General features: G+C 37.6%; 1 protein-coding gene and 1 long non-coding RNA gene across 7 annotated transcripts in view; one reads left to right on the top strand and one right to left on the bottom strand.

Moving 5' to 3' along the window:
- UBR5 (ubiquitin protein ligase E3 component n-recognin 5) overlaps positions 1–13856 on the top strand; it is a 137248-nt gene extending 123392 nt beyond the window's left edge. For 2 of the 6 annotated variants that reach the window (XM_035011670.1, XM_035011667.1), the window contains exons 51-59: positions 152–282; positions 1690–1750; positions 4290–4465; positions 4689–4773; positions 5993–6148; positions 6694–6807; positions 7588–7732; positions 8946–9031; positions 12262–12474. In XM_035011670.1, coding sequence (XP_034867561.1) covers positions 152–282; positions 1690–1750; positions 4290–4465; positions 4689–4773; positions 5993–6148; positions 6694–6807; positions 7588–7732; positions 8946–9031; positions 12262–12474 — 1167 coding nt within the window. Of the gene's footprint in view, positions 1–151; positions 283–1689; positions 1751–4289; positions 4466–4688; positions 4774–5992; positions 6149–6693; positions 6808–7587; positions 7733–8945; positions 9032–12261 lie in introns of those variants that run through there. The other 4 variants (XR_004680523.1, XR_004680524.1, XM_035011666.1 and 1 more) reach the window with 3 other exon arrangements.
- Positions 1–22192, bottom strand: part of LOC118015090 — a 69658-nt gene that overhangs the window by 10549 nt on the left and 36917 nt on the right. The window lies entirely within an intron of this gene.

Raw genomic sequence — 22192 nt, 5'->3', positions numbered from 1 at the left:
CTTCCAGTTTAATAAAATACCTTACTAGGTCAGAAATTTTTTTGTTATCCAAGTGTCTATATTTTCTTCTTCTTTTTTTGGATAAAAGATTGTTGATTTAGACAAGAGGTTTCAGAGTGTAGGGGCAACTAACTTTGTTCATTGTTTACAGGCGTTTGCAAGTAAAATCACTGGCATGCTGTTGGAATTATCCCCAGCTCAGCTGCTGCTGCTTCTAGCAAGTGAAGATTCTCTGAGAGCAAGAGTGGATGAAGCCATGGAACTCATTATAGCACATGGACGGTAATGTGTATAATTGGGAAGGCATTTCAGTTTAAACATCAACTACTTTATTTTTAGGATGTAGGTGCTACCATATCTTAAAATTTATACTATAAAGTACACAACATCAAATGGTTTTATAAGAGATGGCTTAAAATCCACGAGTGAGACAGTTGAGTTTCACATGTATTAGAAAGAATTTTAGCAGTGACTTAAGTTCTAAAAATCTTTTATATACCTGATACTTAGAAATTACTTATAAAAAGTACATCTCAGATTTTCTACCAGAATACCCCTAATGGTAGAGGCCAGCTATTTCAAGGAATTAGGGTATAGTCCCTGAGTTCTTACCATAAGCATGAAGCTTCTTTTAGATACCCTGATTTATCTTAAAAATCCATGCAAGTTTTTGCTTTCTGTTGTGTAATATATTTGTTTTAATATAAAACTTAAAAATACCTAATAATTAAATTATTCTTTTCCCAAGGTGACAAGTAAAAGTGACATCAGGAAGATAAGCCAAACTTACCCTGTGCCTTCTATCCTGAGGCTACTCTAATACCCAGTTTGAGGCTTTTTAGATGCAAATTTCTCTCTTTTCTTCCTAGTCATGATTTTGCACAAGGAACTTAGATTGTATATGGTCCCAGAAATGGATAAGTGGGTAGGCTAAGCACTGAAATGTAACAGCCACTTACCTGTTTCATAGCCTTTGAATGGTCCAAGCCAAAAGACTACTGCTGGGAGGTGGGGGGGGGGGGGGGGGGGGAGAGACTATTGCTAGAAGTTTATTTTCTTTGCTGGTTATTACTATTTTTCTTCTATGGACTTTTATGTACTGTTTCTTCATTCCTTTTTCCTGTCTCTGGAGGTAATCAGCACCCCAATAGAGCTCAGCCCATTATAGAAAAGGTTATGAGGAACGTGCATTTTGATAAAAAGATTTTGATATATAAGGATTGCTAATTTAGTAGTGTTTTCTGTTGAATGCAAGTAATGTATAATCTATTGATTCCTTTCAGCTGGCTGTATAAAGTGAATAGTGAATTAGTATTCTAAAATAATTAAACACACCAAAGAATTTGATTCCTATTGTGTTTGCCTTCTGAACATTTTCTGTTCTTTTACAATGCTCCCTGTGAGCTTGAGCTTCAGTACCCCTATGAAGACTGCATTATTTTGTCTTAAATCAGGTAGCCCTTAGCTCATTATCTTGAATCACACATGTAGCATCTAATGTTTTTTTGTGTATATAATACTGACTTCTCTGTTCCTATAATTGCACTGACTAGTAAGTGTCCTGGATATTTTTTAAAACCTTTAATAAATGTATTTATAAATCTTTATAAATTCAAATGCATGTTTCTCTACACTAAATTCTAGAAGTCTCAATTATCTGGAATGTGAAAGGCTTTTGGTTTGTTTTAGGGAAAATGGAGCTGATAGTATCCTGGATCTTGGATTATTAGACTCCTCAGAAAAGGTACAGGTAAGAGGTGTTTTGTACATATGCTAATAAAGCACTTGGAACTCCAATTTAGCACAGCTTGAATTAAGCTTTAACTTAGAGATGTCATGAATTTCTTGGGGCTTGTTCCTCAAGGAAGAAGTGAGTTGCAAAGATGCAGAGAAAATGAGACATGTGGAGGAGCAGTGAGGAAGGCTTTTTTAGTTCCCTGAGAACTTCAGTGCCAGCCATGGTGGAGCAAACCCAGCATAATCTTATCTCTTCCACTGATTACAACTAAAAACTGAAAAAAACATGAAAAGGAACTGCCTGAGGATTCTGAAAGGTAGACAGTAGCACCCAGATTATAGAGGGAGGTCAAATTGATAAAACAACTGGCATGGCATTATTTCAGGTGGAGAGTAAAGCTGATCTCTTTTACTCCCGTCTTAGTTGGAAGATAGAAAAGGCTTTGAGAACTAAACTGTAATTATTAAACCATTGCCCAGGTCCCAGACTATCCATGGTGCATATATGCAGGGCAGACCCAAAAAGTATAATAAAAGGCTTTGAAAATTTGTTAACGGAAACATTGCACACAGACGATGATATTTCCAATCTGAATCTAACCAGGTTGTCTACTAAACCCCCAAAACATCAACATTCTCCCTGTCATTTTTTTTTCTTTTTTAAAGATTTTATTTTTTTATTTGAGACAGAGAGAATGAGAGAGAGAGAAAGCACGTGAGAGGGGGGAGGGTCAGAGGGAGAAGCAGGCTCCCTGCTGAGCAGGGAGCCCGATGCGGGACTCGATCCAGGGACTCCAGGATCATGACCTGAGCCGAAGGCGGTCGCTTAACCAACTGAGCCACCCAGGCGCCCCTCTCCCTATCATTTTAACAAGACCCAGAGTTTCACAACTTAATATTCAGACAGCCAGGATATCCTCCAAAATTACTCAACATACAAAGAACCAGAAAAGACCCACCAGTTCTCCTGGCAAAAGAACCAGTAGATGCTAACTTCAAGATGACCTACTTGTTGGACTTCATCTCCTATTCTATGAGATGGGGGTACCTTTATCTGATAGAATATGAGATAAAATTGGGCGCCTGGGTGGCTCAGATGGTTAAGCATCTGCCTTTGGCTCAGGTCATGATCCCAGGGTCCTGGGATCGAGTCCCACATCGGGGTCCCTGCTCCTTGGGAGCCTGCTTCTCCCTCTGCCTCTCTCTCTCTCTCTCTGTCTCTCATGAATAAATAAATAAAATCTTTAAAAAAAAAAAGAATATGAGATAAAATTAAGCACTAGTGAACTGAAAGAGGTTCACAGCAGAGAAATATAAACTTTAAAATTAAAAGTGCAACCTCTAGGGATGCCTGAGTCCTGGGGTCAAGTCCCACATTGGGCTCCCTGCTCAGTGGGGAGCCTGCTTTTCCCTCTCCCCGCCCCCCTGCTTGTGCTCTCTCTCTCAAATAAAATCTTAAAAAAGTACGTCTAAAAAAAATTCAGTAGATAGGTCAATAGCAGAATGAAGATGATAGGAAAGTGTCAGTTTGAAGATAGAAATTAACAATTTCAGGAATCTGTGGGACCATAATGAAAGATCAAACATCCATGTCATTGAAGTACCCAGAAGAAAAGGGGAGACTACTACATGAAAATACTTGAAGAAATAGCAGCTGAGAGCCTCCCAAATTTGGTACAAGATCTAGATTTAAAGATTCAGTGAGCCCTAAATAGGATAAAGGGAAAGAAAACTATGTCATATATATTATAATTGAATTGCTGTAAAACTAAGCAGTCAAAGAATAGTGCCTTACATATAGAGAAACGCTGATTTGAAAGACAGTGGATTTCTCATCAGAATGGTACGGCCCAGAAGACAGTGGTTCATCATTCATATATCTAGTAAAAACATCTTTAAGGAATTAGGGTGAAAGAAGCTACCAGTTTCATTAGTGATTTTAAATGGACAGAGAAAGATTTAATAGGCATGAGCTTTATTTTTTTTCTTTTTAAGATTTATTTTTTATTTGACACAGAGAGAGAGGACAAGCGGGGGAGCAGCAGAGGGAGAGGGAGGAGAAGGATCCCCACAGAGCAGGGAGCCCAATAGTGGGGCTCGATCCTAGGACTCTGGGATCATGCCCTTAGCTGAAGATAGTCGCTCAACCAACTGAACCATCCAGGCACCCCGGCATGAGCTTTGTATTATCACAGTTCTAAAAGGATGAATTAAAGAGTGTATTTACATATAAATATAAATGTTGCTTTACCTACCTGACTTCACTTTGAGTGATTTTAGACAACTAGTTCATATGTTCTGTTTTTAAAATCAATCTTGGGGCACACCTGGGTGGCTCAGTCAGTAAAGTGTCCAACTCTTGATTTCAGCTCAGGTCATGGTCTCAGGGTCCTGAGATAGAGCCCAGCATCGGGCTCCACGCTCAGTGCAGAATCTGCTTGTTCCTAACCCTCCCTACTCCCCTTGCATGCATGCATGCTCTCTCTCAAATAAATAAAAGCTTAAAAAAAATAAAATCAATCTTGGGACTTAGTCTGATATTCTATTACTAGGAAAACCGAAAGCGTCATGGCTCTAGTCGAAGTGTTGTAGATATGGATTTAGATGATACAGACGATGGTGATGATAATGCCCCTTTGTTTTACCAACCTGGAAAAAGAGGATTTTATACTCCAAGGCCTGGCAAAAACACAGAAGCAAGGTTGAATTGTTTCAGAAACATTGGCAGGTAAAATAACGCTAATCTTATATTTGAATTTTTAAAAAAAATCAGTTTGAGACTTTTCTAAAACATTAGTTTTTAAAATGTGTATGTTCTTCATACGGATTAGAAATGAGGCTGTAGAAAATTTCTCAAAATACTGTGTGTATATTATGTATGTATGTGTGGGGTTATATGTGTTTTAGAATTATTTTCAAATTTAAATATATTTCCCTGTTTTTATTTTTAGGATTCTTGGACTATGTCTGTTACAGAATGAACTATGTCCTATTACATTGAATAGACATGTAATTAAAGTGTTGCTTGGTAGGAAAGTAAGTGATTTTAATGAACCTAACTGCTTTTACAATTGCAAAAATTTCCTTTTATAGCCATTATAAATCATTTTCAAACATTTAATGACATGGGAAAAATCTCAATACATGGAGGAGATAGCCTGGCAGAGTGGGTGACACTGGTGGGTTTGGGGGTGTCTGACAGACCTGGATCTTGATGCAGACAAATCCCCTCACACCTATGGCATATTTTCCCATTTGCAAAATGGTAAAACTGTAGTGCCTGGTAAGTGCTTAATAGATTTTAACTATTACTATTTGTTCAAACAGGTTGTAGTGGAAGTAGAAGTAGTATTTTATTGAAAAGAGTGTTGTTGGCTTCAAAAATATATGTAAGATGTACAGGAGGGAGAGGGGACAAAAGAATGTGAGAAAATACCACGTAGCATGCTTGATATTTATCTCTGGGTGATAGAATTAGCTTAATTTCTTTATGCGCTTTGATAGTCTGCCTGCCTGCACATTCTTTTTATATGGGGGGGACCACATCCTTTAAAATTAATGTATAATACTAATTATGCAGCTTTTGATTTAAAACACAACTGTCAGTGTTCCTAAAGGTATTATAATGAAATTACTTGACACAAAACAATGAAATATTTTAGTCTTTTCCAGCAATGTATAATATGTGTGTACATATGTATGCATGTACACATATAATGATGTAAACTCTGACCCTATTGAATTCTTAAAGTATTCCAGCTAAAATGTTCTTGTGCAAAGAACTGGATTTAAAGCATAGCAACAGCTCAGAAATGTTGGTGCATTGCCTTTTTAACAAGGTTTATGGGAAAGATGGAATCAAATAGACTCAAGTTTAACCCAATAATATGATCTTGAATAAGTTACTGAATTTCTTCGAGCATCAGATTCATCATCTAGAATAATCTATATTTTATGATTATAATCAAGACTAAATAGGATGTATACTAAGGACCAGCTGCTCAGCATAATCACTGTTTAATAATTAGTGTAGGTTTTTGCAAATTATTTTGGAACTTAAACTCCTCCACTTATTGGCTTTAAATTTTTTTCAAAATATATATTACACTTACTATATTTTGAAAGTTAAATAATTATTAGAGCCAAAGATTAACATTTTACTCTTCAAATCAATTATATTTAGTGGGATATTATTCTTTATATCTTCAAATTAGATAAAATTCAGTAAAGATGTCTCATATGATTACTTTCTTAGGTCAATTGGCATGATTTTGCTTTTTTTGACCCTGTGATGTATGAGAGTTTACGGCAACTTATCCTCGCTTCTCAGAGTTCAGATGCTGATGCTGTTTTCTCTGCAATGGATTTGGCATTTGCAATTGACTTGTGTAAAGAAGAGGGTGGAGGACAGGTAAAGCAAATACATAATTTTCTGGTTCTGGCAAGAGAATTTGGTTAGTCTGTTTTGCTTATCTTATATAGAAATAATTTAGATGGGGAAAGAACAAGAGACACAAACATACAGAGAAAAAACAGTAGGTATCTGGACAGGCACAGAGAGAGATGGAGAGTTAATGAGAGACTGAAAGGTAGAAGAGTTTTTTGTACTTACTTTTTTGCATCTCTTAGATACTTTCAGATACAGAATTATCTTTTTTTACTTTTATTTTTTTTAATTTTAAAGACAGTGGGGGTTGGGCAGAGGGAGAGGGAGAGAGAAACTCTAAGTAGACTCTGTGCACTTAGCGCAGAGCCCGACACATGGCTCAATCTCACTACCCTGAGATCATGACCTGAGCTGAAACCAAAAGTTGGACGCGTAACCAACTGCACCACCCAGAGGCCCCCAGAATTGTCTTTGGATTTTAGAATTTTAGGAAATTGTTTTATGAACTGTGGACTTACTACTGCTTTGACAAAATTGCTTTTAAATTGCAAGGCTAAATTTTTTTACAGGTTGAACTTATTCCTAATGGTGTAAATATACCAGTGACTCCCCAGAATGTGTATGAGTATGTGCGTAAATACGCAGAACACAGAATGTTGGTAGTTGCGGAGCAGCCATTACACGTGAGTACTTTTTTGAAAGTGTTCTTTGACCTGATGAGGCTCTTTGTATCTTCCTGTGTGGTAAACTAGTTCAGAGTATATTCAGCTTGCCTATCAAAGGTTAAAACTTTTAAACCAAATTAAATTATGTACAGTGTAAATTATACCTGATTCCAGTCCAAGCGCTCTCTTTTCAGTAAAACTCTTTGGAAAAACTATGTAATCATCAAAAAGTCTATTTGGTGAGTAAAAGTTTGGAAAGGATTCTTGTGGAACTGAAATGACTACTGTTTTGGGGTCCTACCACCACCCACGTCTAGGTGACTGACCAGAAGGGACTCCAAGGCAATTATAGTCATAGTTTATTATAGCAAAAGGACTCACAGCAAGGGAGAAATTTCTCAGTAAGCTTCTAGATTTCAGATTTGTGGGTTTTTTTTGTCCTTATGATACCTTTCATAGGATGTGACAGGATAGCATGTTTGACACATTGAAGCATTTTTATTTAATGACTAGCCTGTTATTAACATAATTAAATTATAGTCAGTTAAATCCTGCTGTATAACAATACTATTTCACTTCCGAACCTGTAGCCTATTCATGATGCCTTCCCCCCCAAATCCCCGCCTCTTTTGAATCTATTCAATTCAAAATACAGAACTTAATTTCTTTCTTTCTGGTTTAAAATGAGAACTAGTATTCTTAGTCTGCTAAAATTAGATATTGCGCTTTAACAATAATGCTACATGGAAAATAAAGTACTGAGACTAATAAAAAGGTAATTTTTAAAATATTCTGTAGGCAATGAGGAAAGGTCTACTGGATGTGCTTCCAAAAAATTCATTAGAGGATTTAACAGCAGAAGATTTTAGGCTTTTGGTAAATGGCTGTGGTGAAGTTAATGTGCAGATGTTGATCAGTTTCACCTCTTTCAATGATGAATCAGGTATGGAATTTTTTTAATGTTTACGGAATAAACTAGATAGATATATTTACGGGGCTTAGAAATGCTGTTACTCGGGTGTTTAAAAAATTTTTTGTCTACATTTTTAAGATATGATTGAACTATGATGGCTTGGCATTAGGTTATTCTTAATTCTTTAATTTTTCTAGGTTTTAAAGAATACATGGTTTAGTATAAATACAAGTAAAAATTCTTCATGGTGAGCAACTACATAAAAGGATTTTTATATACTAAGAAAAAATAATCCATGTGACAATTCTATTGGCCTTTCCCAATTCATTTCTCTTAGACTCTCTAATTGAAGAATTTGTATGGTGTTTGCTTTGTAGAACTGGACCCAAAGCTCACTTACAAAGGTGTAACAACACACAAACACATGGAGAATCTAGAAAGAATAACAAGAGGTAGTGACAGTCCTCCTAGAATAACATATACCTTCAGGGCCTGATTTGCAGCAACTCTGTTTTCAAAGTCCCCTAAGCCTAAGAATAGGGTTTTTGCTGTGGCTGTGTAATAGAACACTGGAAGCGCCAAGAAATGAGTCCACGTGTAGTTCAAAATTACTGTGTACATGCAGGTACCATTTTTTCCCCCTTTTTCACATTTTGCAAACAGCTATTTGGATAAATTTTCTTGTTTTTTTTCTTTGTGCTTGGCACCATATAGATTCATTGTATAATAGTTTTCAATACTTGTGAGATAAGAATTTGTCTCATTTACAAACCAAAAACCTAGGAGTTTGGAGGAAGATAAATACCTAAAGCCCCTCCAAATATGATCCTCAGATAAGCAGCATCAGCATCATCTAGAAGTTGTTTAGGAATGCAGAATCTCTGTTCCTTTTCTCCCTCCCCTCAGACCTAGTAAATGAGAATCTGCATTTTAAAAAGATCCCCAAGTGATTTGTAAACTCAGTAAAATTTGTGAAGCACTGGTTTAAGTTCATGAGAAGAATCATGAATTATAGATGGCATTAGTCATGTGATTATCTTTTTGAGGCTGGTGGTTCATTTTTCTTGGTCATCTTAAGTCAGGATTGACTAATGAACTATATAGGTTTTACATTATGCAAATGGTCCTAATTTCCTATATTAGGAATTAGATGTCTGATCCTAAAATTTCAATCTATTTTTATAAGAAGCAGTATTTTAAAATAACTAATATAGTATACTGGATTTATATACTTCATTCTTAGGAGAAAATGCTGAGAAGCTCTTGCAGTTCAAGCGTTGGTTCTGGTCAATAGTAGAGAAGATGAGCATGACAGAACGACAAGATCTTGTAAGTTAAAAATTTCACAAAATTTGTAGAAGATACGAAATTTTAAAATACTGTGTATGATAGCCTTTTAAGTTTGTAAACAATGGTTGGTCTTTTAATTTTGGCTAAGGAAATTATAGAAAGGTCAGAAATACAAGGCAGTTTGGGCGCCTGGGTGGCTCAGTTGGTTAAGCGACTGCCTTCGGCTCAGGTCATGATCCTGGAGTCCCGGGATTGAGTCCCGCATCGGGCTCCCTGCTCGGCAGGGAGTCTGCTTCTCCCTCTGACCCTCCCCCCTCTCATGCTCTCTGTCTCTCATTCTCTCTCTCTCAAATAAATAAATAAATAAATAATCTTGAAAAAAAAGAAATACAAGGCAGTTTTAGTTTTTCTACTCTAGAACTGAAAACCTGAAGTATTAATAAAGCCTGTAAGAGTAAAATGCATTTAGCTATTGATATGCTGTCCTTAGTCCCAGAAGATAATACCAGTTCATTGAGACAGGTTTCTTTTTCCCTATAGTGCTTAAATATGCTGGCTGCTCCTTTTATATATCCTTAATCCTTCTGACCAGTGGCAAGTCTTGGCAAAATTTTTGAATAGTATCTTGATTGCTATCTGTATACTAGGAATAGAATAGCTTATGATATGTGGGTATCAAGTCTATGATTTTAATCTTACCTACTTAACTAGAATCATAAACTAGATAATATAAACTTTAGTCATAGTGAAAAGCCTACCAAGTCAGTGGAATCTATGTCCAGCCTTGAGTATATAACCGAATTAACCAAATGAACCTGTCCATTAATCTTGAACGGCAGTCTTCTCCAGACTTTGTTTTAGAAATTTGAGGGACATTCCTTACGTGGAAAATCCTAGAGATCCTTTTTATTCGTATTCCTCCTGTCGAGCCCACCTTAGTTCTCAGTAACTAAAACCAGACTACTTGTGGAATATATAAAAATGATCCAATTTCTAGAAATATCCTCCAATTTTGAGAGGGAAAATGGTTAGTTGTGTGGAAAGCAGTTTCCCCTTTACCTTCAGTTGAGTCAGTAACTTATTTTTGGGAGGGGGTTCTGCATTTAGGACTCAATTTTTACATGGTTCCAGGAGCCTTCCAATATTTCTTTCTGCACTACAATGAGACAGGTTTTCGGTAGTCCTAGCTGTCAGTTGGTTCTATTCTTGGTTTTAGCCACTCTGGGAATTTCTACTTAGGTGGTTCCCTAGATAGATTCCAGGAATTTTGCTTGGTTCCATGTAATTCAGCTTTCCCGATCTTGTGGATCCTAAAGTCTCTGCCAGTGCTAATACCGTATCTGTCCTTTTTGGTTTCATTGTTAGGGTTCTACCACCTATATAGTCAGTTTTTTGATTCAGGTACCTTGTTTCTTTAAGAAAGGGGCCATATCAGTTCTGTAAGACATACCAGAAACAGAAATGATTGGCTATCGGGTATAAATTCTAAGGTGTTTAATGGACTATTTTTTTATCCCCTAGTTTTAATGTTCTGTTTTTAAACCAATAAATCTTCAGTTCTCATAGACCCATTAGATTTCACTGCAGTTTCTGCCTTCTACTGGAAGATAAATTTGCTAACTATTCAGTTTTTAAAATGAAAGAAGATCTCCCTTTGTAAAGGGCCTCAGAATTTCCTATAAAAAGCTTTAATTTGTGAGTGTCACTCCTCTATTTGTAGGGCTTAAGCAGTATATCAAGGGGTCTTTTCCCTCTCCTCTTTTGGGAAGAATGCTTCACAGTTGTTGGTTTTATCCTGATGTGTCTGAGAAGAGCTGAAGAACATAACAGACTATTCAGAGCAAACTGTTCTCCCTTGAATTATTAGTCCTGCAAATTATAGGGTATTTTGCGCTATATTTGGGTAAGACTACATAGTTTATTCCCCTCTTAGTCACAGTTCACTAGGAAAAGTTCTGAAAAGTCTTGTAGTATATTTCTCTTCTTCCAGCTTTTGGGATGTCCAGCAATGGTAGCTATCTACCCTGGCTAACCATATCCATCTTTGGAGAAACACTTTTAAGTTTGTTCTTTACTTGTAAAATGAGTGGATTGCACCAGCTTTATCTCTAGAGCATCTTTTATAAAGTTCTTTGAAGAGACACTTAACAGGGATTCTTTTTCTGTCCCCTTCTGTAGAAGTTAGAGGAGATTTCTCATAAAATTATTCTTCAGGAAAGCAGATTACAGTTGACCCTTGAACGGTGTGGGAGTTAAGGGAACCAACCCACTATGCATTTGAAAATCTGAGTATGTTTTGACTTCCCCCAAAACTTTACTGATAGCCTGCTATTGACCAGAAGCTTACCAATAACAGTCCATTACACATATTTTGTATGGTATTATATAACTGTATTCTTAAAGTAAGCTAAAGAAAATGTTAAGAAAATCATAAGGAAAATACATTTATAGTACTGTATGTGGTATATTTATAAAACAAATTTGCATGTGGTGGAGTGTGCAACTCCTGATCTTGGGATTTTGAATTTGAGCCCCACATTGGGTGTAGAGATTACTTAAAAAAAAAAAAAAAAATCCACATGTAGGTGGACTCATGTAGTTCAAACCTATGTTGTTCAAGGGTCACCTGTAGTTCATTTAGGTTTTCTAGTCACTCTGGGATATTGGATATATTTGTCTTTTTTAGTTGTGCATTTTGGAATGCATTAGATTTAAAAAGCCTTACCTTTAATAAATAGGAACTGGGCGCTGTAAGAATGTAATGTGTGTATATATGTACAGATCAATGAGGAATGAGACAAAGTACAGAAGTTAACATTTATTTACACGATGTCACACAAAATAGATGTGTAGTGAAATTCAGTGTTAATATGGCTTATTGCATGGATTTTTTGTATGTAGATACTCCCCAACACTAAATGTTATCACAATATAGCACTGAAACTACTGGATTATTTTGCTGGTTAGATAAAATGCAGAACAACTTTTTTGGAGACCTTGTGCCTATTTCCACTAATAAAGACTTTAAAAGCCACTGGAGAGGCCCACAGAGAAACTGAGGACCTTGAAATAGTCACTTTTCCACATACCTGACACTTTTTTCTTTTCTGACCCTGAACCATTTCAGTACAAGAAATAAATTTAAAACCCAGTTCAAAATAATATCCCTCTGTAGGTTTTAACATAAGAATGGGGTTCTCTGTATATATTGCCAGAATTAATGTTAATCTGTTAAAAGCCAAAATTGTAATTATTATATTCCTGTTTAGGTTTACTTTTGGACATCAAGCCCATCTTTACCAGCAAGTGAAGAAGGATTCCAGCCTATGCCCTCAATCACAATAAGACCACCAGATGACCAACATCTTCCTACTGCAAACACTTGTATTTCTCGACTTTACGTCCCACTCTATTCCTCTAAACAGATTCTCAAACAGAAGTTGCTACTCGCCATTAAGACCAAGAATTTTGGTTTTGTGTAGAGTATAAAAAGTGTGTATTGCTGTGTAATATTACTAGCTAATTTTGTAGATTTTTTTCCATTTGTCTATAAAAGTTTATGGAAGTTAATGCTGTCACACCCCCTGGTGGTACCTTAAAGAGATTAAATGCAAACATTCCTTGCTGAGTTTGTAGCTTAAAGGCCTGAGGAGCACTAGCAACATTTGACTAATGGTTTGCTAGTCAACAACTTCTGGGTCTAACCCCAGCCAAAGATGACAGCAGAACAACATAATTTACACTGTGATTTATCTTTTTGCTGAGGGGAAAAATGTAAAATGTTCTGAAAATTCACTGCTGCCTTTGTGGAAAGTGTTTCAGCAAAGGTTCTTGTATAGAGGGAATAGGGAATTTCAAAATAAAAAATTAAGTATGTTCTGTGTTTTCATTTTAACTTTTTTTATGGTGTTTAATTTGTGGTTGGCTGCAATTGTGTATCATGTATATGGAACTTGTAAAAAGTTCTGGACATTCAGATCTCAGAGATGAAATCACTTTTACCTATGAAAACCACTTTTATTGCGGTTTATTTTAGCTGCATTGAGCTCTAGGATATTAAATAATATCACTAATATTTTGCATGTAATTTGTTCATTTGAGTAAGGGCACTTTTTTGTACATATGATGGGGCCAATGCACAGTACTTTATCACAACTTTTTTTTCTTTGTATCCCTATTTCAATGAGCAGTCAGTCAGGAGGTTACTGCACTTCAGTTCTAATTAGACATTTGTACTAAGGTATTTCAGTTATGTAAACTCAGCCTGGGCACTTTCTGATAACTGTAAAATGTTTTATAAGATCATGATTATTGAAGATACATTTTGGAAAATTTTAAATGTTCGTGAGCAGCTTAACTACTTTTGTATCTAGCCTTTTTTAAGTATCTTGTTACATTTACTTTTTTAAATAAAGAAATTACAGAAGAAATGTCAAGTAATATTGAAGAAACAATAGTTTTTATTTATGTAGTTGTACATTTTTAAACTAAGGGTAATACACCAACATGGTTATGTGCATAAAAATTTTTGATTTAAAGAACTGAAAGTTTATATACACATGGACTATAAGAAAGAAGAAAATCAGTCCACATTTTACAGTTAGCAGAGAATCCTGAATGGCACTGGCCAGGCCACCTTTTCTTTTTACAAATGAGGGAAGTGAAGTGTGACCCTTACTTGGCATAGGAAGTTAATTCACTTATACTTAGTAACTAAGTGACAAGTTCTTTTTTGATGACCCATTAATTATGTAGCCTAGGACCAATATCTCTAAATTCTTGTGGTTTTAGTAGCTTTATTCAATGGCATAAGGAACACTGTTTTCTCACTAAGTCTTCAAAAAGTGACAAACTAGTCACTTTACATATTGAAAATGAGAGAAATTCTCTGAAATCTCTACCTTTCAATTCCTTTAAGAGGACTCCTGGCCTTTGGGATATTTTTCATATTCAAAGGCGCTATGCTTTTATTATATAACTTCCTGCAGAAGACTGAACCATGTGATATTCTCAGCCCTGCTGACACAATAAATATTAAAAACTAAAATGATAGTAGTGAAACTCATTGTATTACTTAAAAGTTACACAACATGCTGTATTAGATTTGTGTAAATTAACCAAAGGTTATTTTACAAAGTGAGATACTGGTTTTTATGTCTAAATGCTATTTCTGAATAAATGAAATAGTAGTTAGATTAAGAGCTAATTATCATCAATGTGTCTGGAAGAGATAAAATTTATATATCACCTTAACTTCTGTATGCACATGATGGGATTGATAAAATATTAAATGAAAACAAACTAGATATGATTAGGACATTTGAAACCCTAATTGTGAACTTATTTTTAATAGTTACTGAAAGAATGAAAATATTTAAAATAATGCACAATGTCTTAAGTCTTCCTAAATCAAGATTTTGGTTAAAATGCTTTTAGGACTATTAAAAGCAGAGGTTTTTTTTTTTTTTTTTTTTTTTTTTAAGTAAAGCATAAAATGGTTCTAAATGGAAAATAAAGTCATGTAAAATAAAGTTCTCTTTTGGTCTTGTTTAGTGATTAAGTCTAATAGAATTGAAAACAAATTTAGGAAGAGAAGACCAAGAATGAACTTTACTGAGGGGTTTTCAAAATTTTGCTACTTTTACCCTTCCCCCCTACCTAAACCATCTGTATCTTGACTATCCAGTATAATAATAGCTTACTGAGACAGACTTGAGGTTTTTAATAGTATGATATCACTATTTAATACTTGCCCCTGAATGTTTCTCTTCTAAAGATGATTATTTTTGTTTAACAGTAGCCAGTGATTTCTAGGTCTGAACTCAAACCAGATCTTCCCTTGAGGTAGTTTCTTATGCTACTCTCTGCATAAGATTCCCTGGTAGAGCTTGAGCTTGTTAGTGCACATTTCCTAATCTTTGCCCATTCTTTCAATCACATTCTGATTCAGTAAGTCTTCATTGGAGTACGGAAATCTTTATTCTTAAAACAGCATCCCAGATGATTCTGAAACAATGCCCAAAGAACATTCTTTTTCATGAATGTAAATCCCCCTGTTGTCCTTAGAGCCAAACTTCTCCTACCTAAAGCCTATGGAAAAATATTTATGTCAATCATCTAGTCCTGGATTAGATTCCTTCTCCTAATAAAGGACTTACTGGAAGTGTCTTCAATAGGCTGGTTGAAAATATTTTCAGTGTTTACATTAACCTAAGCAGGTAAGGCATGGACAGAGATTAATTCTTCTCTAAACATCATTTGATTAATGTAGAGATGTATTTAAAATGTGACTTGTTTATTCATCTCAAGATACTTTATAAGCAAATTATCTTGTTACCTCTCTTCAAATTAAAAAAAACTGCATTGCTATGACTGTGCAACATGAAGTTTCTCTTAATTACTAACTTTTAGTCAGTACTTACTACGTGCCAGGCACTTTGTCAAGTGCTTTACAATATAGTGTCTCCTTTTATCCTACGAGATGGGGGCTGTTGCCATCCTCACGGACCGGAAACGAGACACAGGTTAAACAACTTGCTCAAGTTTACACAGTTAATAAGTGCTGAAGTGAGATACGATACTAGGCATTCTGGAGCTTACATTCCTAAACATTGGGCTATACTATTTTGTGGAAGGTATGATTATAAATAAGCAAGTTAAGTTAGTCATTAAGGGTTTGGGGGGTGGGGGGGTAGGGGGGTGTGTTGTGTATTTTTTCCTCCATACCCTCAAGCAATGCACCAATACTAGCACAATTTAACTCATTCTGACACTATCTATCTGAAAATAGCATCCGATTCTACAGGTCAAGGGCTCAGTGCCACAAAGGCTGCCCTTCACTTCAGATGTCAACTGCAAGCCCAGGTTGTTACCGATACTTACGACTGACAAGCTGTAAATCAGAGGTTCCTGAGAACCCCTCCTTGGGTTTGAATGATTTGCTAGAGTGGATCACCAAATTCAGAGGAACATTTTGCTTACTAGATCATTGGTTTATCATAAAATGGTCTAACTCTGGGGGCGCCTGGGTGGCTCAGTTGGTTAAGCGACTGCCTTCGGCTCAGGTCATGATCCTGGAGTCCCGGGATCGAGTCCCACATCGGGCTCCCTGCTCAGCAGGGAGTCTGCTTCTCCCTCTGACCCTCCTCCCTCTCCTGCTCTCTGTCTCTCACACTCTCTCTCTCTCAAATAAATAAAATCTTTAAAAAAAAAAAAAAAAAAGGTCTAACTCTGGAACAACCATTTCAAAGATAAGCATAGGACAAAACATGATTAAAGGGTGTGGAGCTTCCATGCCCTAAGCATACGACTTTTCCTGCATCTCTGTGTTCACCAACCCGGAAGCTCGCTGAACCCTGTCCTTTGTGTTTCTATGCAGGCTTCGTTACATAGATTAAATCATTGGCCCTTGATGACTGATTCAACCTCCCACCACCTTCCCTTCTCCCAAAGTGTGTGCACACGCACGGTGCGCATGGGACTGAAAATTCAAACCGTCTCATTACATGGGATTCCCCCTGGCAACGTTGAGGTGTGGTCCAGAAGTTACCTCAGTAATATAACAAAAGACAACTCTACCACTCTCATCACCTAAATTCCAAGGGTCTTTCTCCTTTGCCAGAAAGGAGGACAAAGACCAAATACATATTTCTTTTTTTTTTTTTTTTAAGATTTTTATTTATTTATTTGACAGATAGCGAGAGCAGGAACACAAGCAGGGGGAGTGGGAGAGGGAGAAGCAGGCTTCCCGCCGAGGAGGGAGCCCGACGTGGGACTCGATCCCAGGACCCTGGGATCATGATCCGAGCCGAAGGCAGACGCTTAATGACTGAGCCACCCAGGTGCCCCAAATACATATTTCTTACTATAAATCACAATACCACAGTCCACTCCTGGGTCTTCAAACATGGATACTTTTATAGCAAAACAAAAAGGTCAGAAGATACCAGCATATTACCAGAATCCCATTCAGTCATTAATAACTATCCAGTCCATCATCCTATCATGAAAAATGTCTCCCAGGGCGAGACCACTCAGGTCTGGAAGCTTCCACTGTATCTTGTCAGGTTCCAAAAGCCGGAGTGGTGTCAAATATATGCCTTCACCATTTCAGGCAGCTGGTGTCATCAAGCTAAGAGACAATACAGTCTCTTGCTCCGAGCCTCTTTCTAGGTGTTAATGTAATATTGGATTTCCCGCATTACATAACCCATTTATTCATTCTTTTACCCACAGCTACTGTTTTTCCTTTTCTCCATTTATACCAAACTTTTCCACCTTTGGAAGGGACATTAGTTTTGGCCACTGTGCTTGTCTAGATTGCAGGCACCAGTACTAGTCTAGCAAGTCTCTCCCCCTCAAGTCCACTTCTGTTCAGATAAAGTAAGGTTACACAGGTGTAAAGTTACTGGACTATTTTTACTATCAGGCAATATAGCTGAATTTGGTTAGCTGGAATTTGGCAGATGGGGTGAAGGTAAATCCTGCCTCATCAGGCCCTTAGAAATTGTGACATAAAGATTAAAAACAGTCACAGTTTCTTGCTTAAGAATCACCCCTGCTTCCAGCCCTTGCAGTTTCAATAGCCCGGATCTATGACCAATGCATCAAGTAGGAGGGAAAGAAAAAAATGGAAGTGACGTGGGGAAGAAAGAATATTCACACCTTCTCCCAGCCTCTCTTCCCCAGATTCAACAAAAAATAACAGAAATCTATCTAGTAGGGACACTTCTTTACCCCCACTCATGTTAATGTTGAGCGTCAGCACACACTCATAAAGGCATAAAAGCCAGCCCTTCATCCCTTTATATACCCATTTTAGACAACCAATGTTTGTTTGGTTTTTTTTTTAAGATTTTATTTATTTATTTGACAGAGAGAGCACAAGCAGGGGGAGCTGCAGGCAGAGGGAGAGGGAGAAGGAGGCTCCAGGGAGCTCAACATGGGACTCCATCCCAGGACCCTGAGATCATGACCTGAGCCGAAGGCAGACACCTAACCAACTGAGCCACCCAGGTGCCCCCATTCCTCTAATTTCCACAGGACTATACTCCATACGGGCATCTCTTTAATGGGCCAGGTTTCCCCACTGGTCATTGGCCACTGCCAGGAAGTCAGTAAAAACCCAAACATACGGACTTTTTACCACTGTTCAATTCTTCTATCACTGCACAACCAGACTGATCTATTTTTACTTTCTTTAATCAGAGTGGTGGCTTCCAAACAATGTCAACCATTCACCTTGGAACTGCCATCCACAGACCAAGCAGCTCTTCACTGATCAGTCAAAAGGTGTTTATAGGGCACTATCCAAGTGACAATAAAATTCAGCAGCTTCTCACACAGTTCCAGAGTTAGTCCTATGGGGTAAGAGCCTCCTTCCTTGTAAGTATCTCCTCCTTGCATTCCCCAGGCAGCCTAATCCCGCATACATCATTTCCATTTTGTTATGGAATCCTTCTGGCCACTGTCCTCTCCCATCAGAGAATTTCCTGGACATCACCTAAGATGTGGGTATTTCAGATTTTAAGATCATGTTATGTCCTTCAGTCATAGGAATAGTTTCAATAAATGTCAGATAGCAAGGTGGTAAATGCTCCTCAAATGGAAATTCTCTTGTCCAAAATCCCAGTGGTCATCTCTAGGAGGCACTCATAGGCTCTTGCCATAAGCCCCAGCCTACACTCCACATAGGGCTATTGCACAGATAATTTCACCCTACCAGCACTCTAGCTTCCATTCCACACTGTGTGGGCTCAGACAATCTTACTGATTCCCACTTTAGCATTGCTTGAAGGGTGGATTTACAGGTCTTCCATTCTATAGTACTAGGTAGGGAGAGCATTCTCATTGAGATACACTGTCCATCCCCACATACAATCAAGTAAAAGAGATGCAACCACTTCTCATAAAGCCTGTTCAAACATACAAATTCTACAAACTTTTACTGTAATTCCATCAACTCCCATATTCCTAACTATAGTCTCCATTAGGATTTCATTGACAGGTTTTGTTTTTACAATACTAGATGGAAGAAGTATTCCCCAGTTGGACATAATATCCATTCCCATAAAACATCCAGGTAAGGGAGACACAACTTCTTTACAAGTAGTCCCCAACAACAGTTTGACTTAAAATTTTTCAACTTTATGATGGTGCAAAAATGATATGCTTAAAGTAGAAACTGTACTTTGAATTTTGAATTTGGATCTTTTCCTGGGCTAGTGGTATATGGTAATGATACTCCCTTGTGATGCTGGGCAGTGGCAGTGAGCGCAGCTTCCAGGCAGCCATGTGATCACAAGGGTAAATAACCAATATGCTTACAGTCATTCTGTACCCATACAACCATTCTGTTCTTCATTTTCAGTATGGTATTCATTAAATTGCATGAGATAATCAACAGTATATAAAATAATAGATGATTTTCCCCAACTGTAGGCTAATGTAAGTGTTCTAAGCACATTTAGGGTAGGCTAGGTTGAGCTATGATATTTCGTAGGTTGGACCTATTAAATGCATTTTTACTTATGACATTTTCAACTTAGGAGGGCTTTATCAGTACACAACCCCATGGTAAGTTGTAAGTTAAGGAAGATCTGTATATAATACCTGCCTACTAAACATTCCAACTTTCATAATCATATCAACCAAGAGTCAGGGCTCCACCAATGGGTTTTCATATCACAGTTCGAGGAGTCCCAGAAACTCTTCATCTCCTGACCATTTTACTCACTCTTGTACAAAAGATTTTGGATCTCTACTGAGGTGTGAAGCCTAGGAACCCTGGCCCTTTTGTCAATCTTTAACTTAATTAACCTCCCTAATCCCTGCCTCAAGCAATTCCTGATCAGGTTTCCCCATAGTAATCTGTACCTTCCAGTTTTTAAAATTTCTCTGAACAGGGATAAATAGATTAGACTTCTTTGGGGCCCTTTAATTTGGGGGCACCAATAGGAGCTCCCTTTGGCCCACCCAACCTTGGGTAGTGCTGTTATTAAAAGCTTTGTTTTAACCCCATCAATGTCTGTTTTATTCATTCTATTTTTTAAGAAACATTTGAAGATTCCCCTTGACTCCTCTTTGTTTTGCCCCTATTGATATTTGCTTTATTCACTTTATTTTTTAATAATCATTTAAGAATTTCCACCTAGTTGGGGAGAGTCTTTTGATGTTCTCTTGGGCTTTTTGCTATTCTCTTGTTAATTAATCTAATTTTTAAAAAAATATTTTATTTATTTTATTTTAGAGAGAGAGTGAGGGTGAGAGGCAGAGGGAGAGGGAGAGAATCTCAAGCAGACTCTGCACCAAGCACAGAGTCTGATGCAGGGCTTGATCCCACAACCTTGAGATCATGACCTGAGCCAAAACCAAGAGTTCGATGCTAAACTGACTGAGCCACCCAGGCACTCCTTAACCTAGTGTTTTTATTAGCATCTGTAAAACCCATGAGGGGAAGCTTGGACAGTAAATTTGATAAGGCTTCCTTAACTGTTTTTTGGTTTTGTAGCAATAGGGTTATATGGGGTGCCCAGTGAAAGGATCCCTTTGAACCACAGCATTAACCATGACCTGGGTAACAGGCATATTTAGTAGGTAAATACCCCAGGCATCATAAAGCCTGTCCCACATGGCTTGCATAGGAAGCATATCAGCTGCTTCATCTGGGGTGTTCCACTTGGCAATCTTTGGGGGAGAAGGACGTCCCCCTTCTCAGGGTAAAGGGACCTTACAGTGGCTCTTATCCAGTTCACCAGGCTGGCTATTCTTTCAGGAATAACCCCTGTGTATCTGGTGCATATATGGCCATCTGTGATTGTTCCATAGTGAGCTGTAGGTCCTGTATCAACCCAAACATGCTCTTCCATTCTGCAGCATTCAAAACCAAAGATGCAGCCCCCAAATTAGTTACTCTCACAATCCATTTCAATAAAGATCCCTTAGGAAGCCAAGGATAACAATTCACAAAGTGAAACAACTCCTTTACACTATACTCCCTGGTTTTAAGACTTCTTGGTTTTGCCTTCCTGAAACTGACATATTAAGTTAACAAATGCTTGGCAATTCTACCGTAAGGAAACTTTGGCTAACTTGATCGATGTATGAACCTGTTTTGCAGATGCTGACTGATGAGACTAGCTAACGCTGGAGCAAATGAAGAATTTTTTTTTAAATTTTTTAAAAAAGATTTTATTTATTTATTTGACAGAGAGACACAGCGAGAGAGGGAACACAAGCAGGGGGAGTGGGAGAGGGAGAAGCAGGCTTCCTGCGGAGCAGGGAGCCAGATGTGGGGCTTGATTCCAGGACCCTGGCATCATGACCTGAGCCGAAGGCAGACGCTTAATGACTGAGCCACCCAGGCGCCCCGCAAATGAAGAATTCTTGAGCTACACAGAAGGGACCAAGGGTGAATGAAAGGAACCTCTGTGATGACACATCCCAAGATCTCCACCCTGTTTGCTATGCTTATGCTGCCATTTTTGAACATATGTCCCACCAAGAGACATGATTCCTGAATGCACATGCTCAGAAAGGAGGATACCTTCCATTTTTTCCTCTATCCAATCAGCATATTCCACATCCTGACCTCTTATCCTTGAATACTCCAAAAACCCTTTGAGGGGGTTGGACTTGAGGCTTGCTCTCCTGTCACGTTTGTCTGCCTCCCAAATAAACTCTTTCCTTGCTGTATACTCAATGTCTCAGTGATTGGCTTTGCTGAACATCAAGTAGACAAACTTAGGTTTGGTTACACTACCCCCTATATTGACTATCTTCTTGGTGACCACAGTCTTAGAGGTACTTTCTGTTGCCTCTGAATAATTTTTTCTTCTCTTAGTGGCTTTGAGTTGAGTAGCAAAGCACAGACAGAGCCAAAACTGAGCTTGGTTGACCATCCTATGCTCTACTCAATACTTTGTTAATTTCATTTTAGCTATTACAGATAACAATAACCAAAAGATTATATAGGCTAAAAACAAAACAAAACGAAGTCCAAAAACAAGTCACTTGTGCTAAGCCACATCACCAAACGAAGGCTTAATACCTAATCTAATTGTAGTTTCAACCTTCTCTAGGAATGTAACACTCAGTATAGAATTTTTTTGTCAGTAGCAATGAGGTAACCTGCCACAGAAACCCTCAAAAGAAGAGGAGGTAATCTGATCTTTCTTTATCCCTTCCCCTTTCCACCTATAA

Source organism: Mirounga leonina, unplaced genomic scaffold (genome assembly GCF_011800145.1).
Source record: "Mirounga leonina isolate KUSES-001 unplaced genomic scaffold, KU_Mleo_1.0 Mir_165, whole genome shotgun sequence".
In the NCBI taxonomy this organism is placed as follows: domain Eukaryota; kingdom Metazoa; phylum Chordata; class Mammalia; order Carnivora; family Phocidae; genus Mirounga; species Mirounga leonina.
The sequence above is the reverse complement of the archived record's forward strand: the minus strand, read 5'-3'. Positions and strand labels throughout refer to the sequence as shown.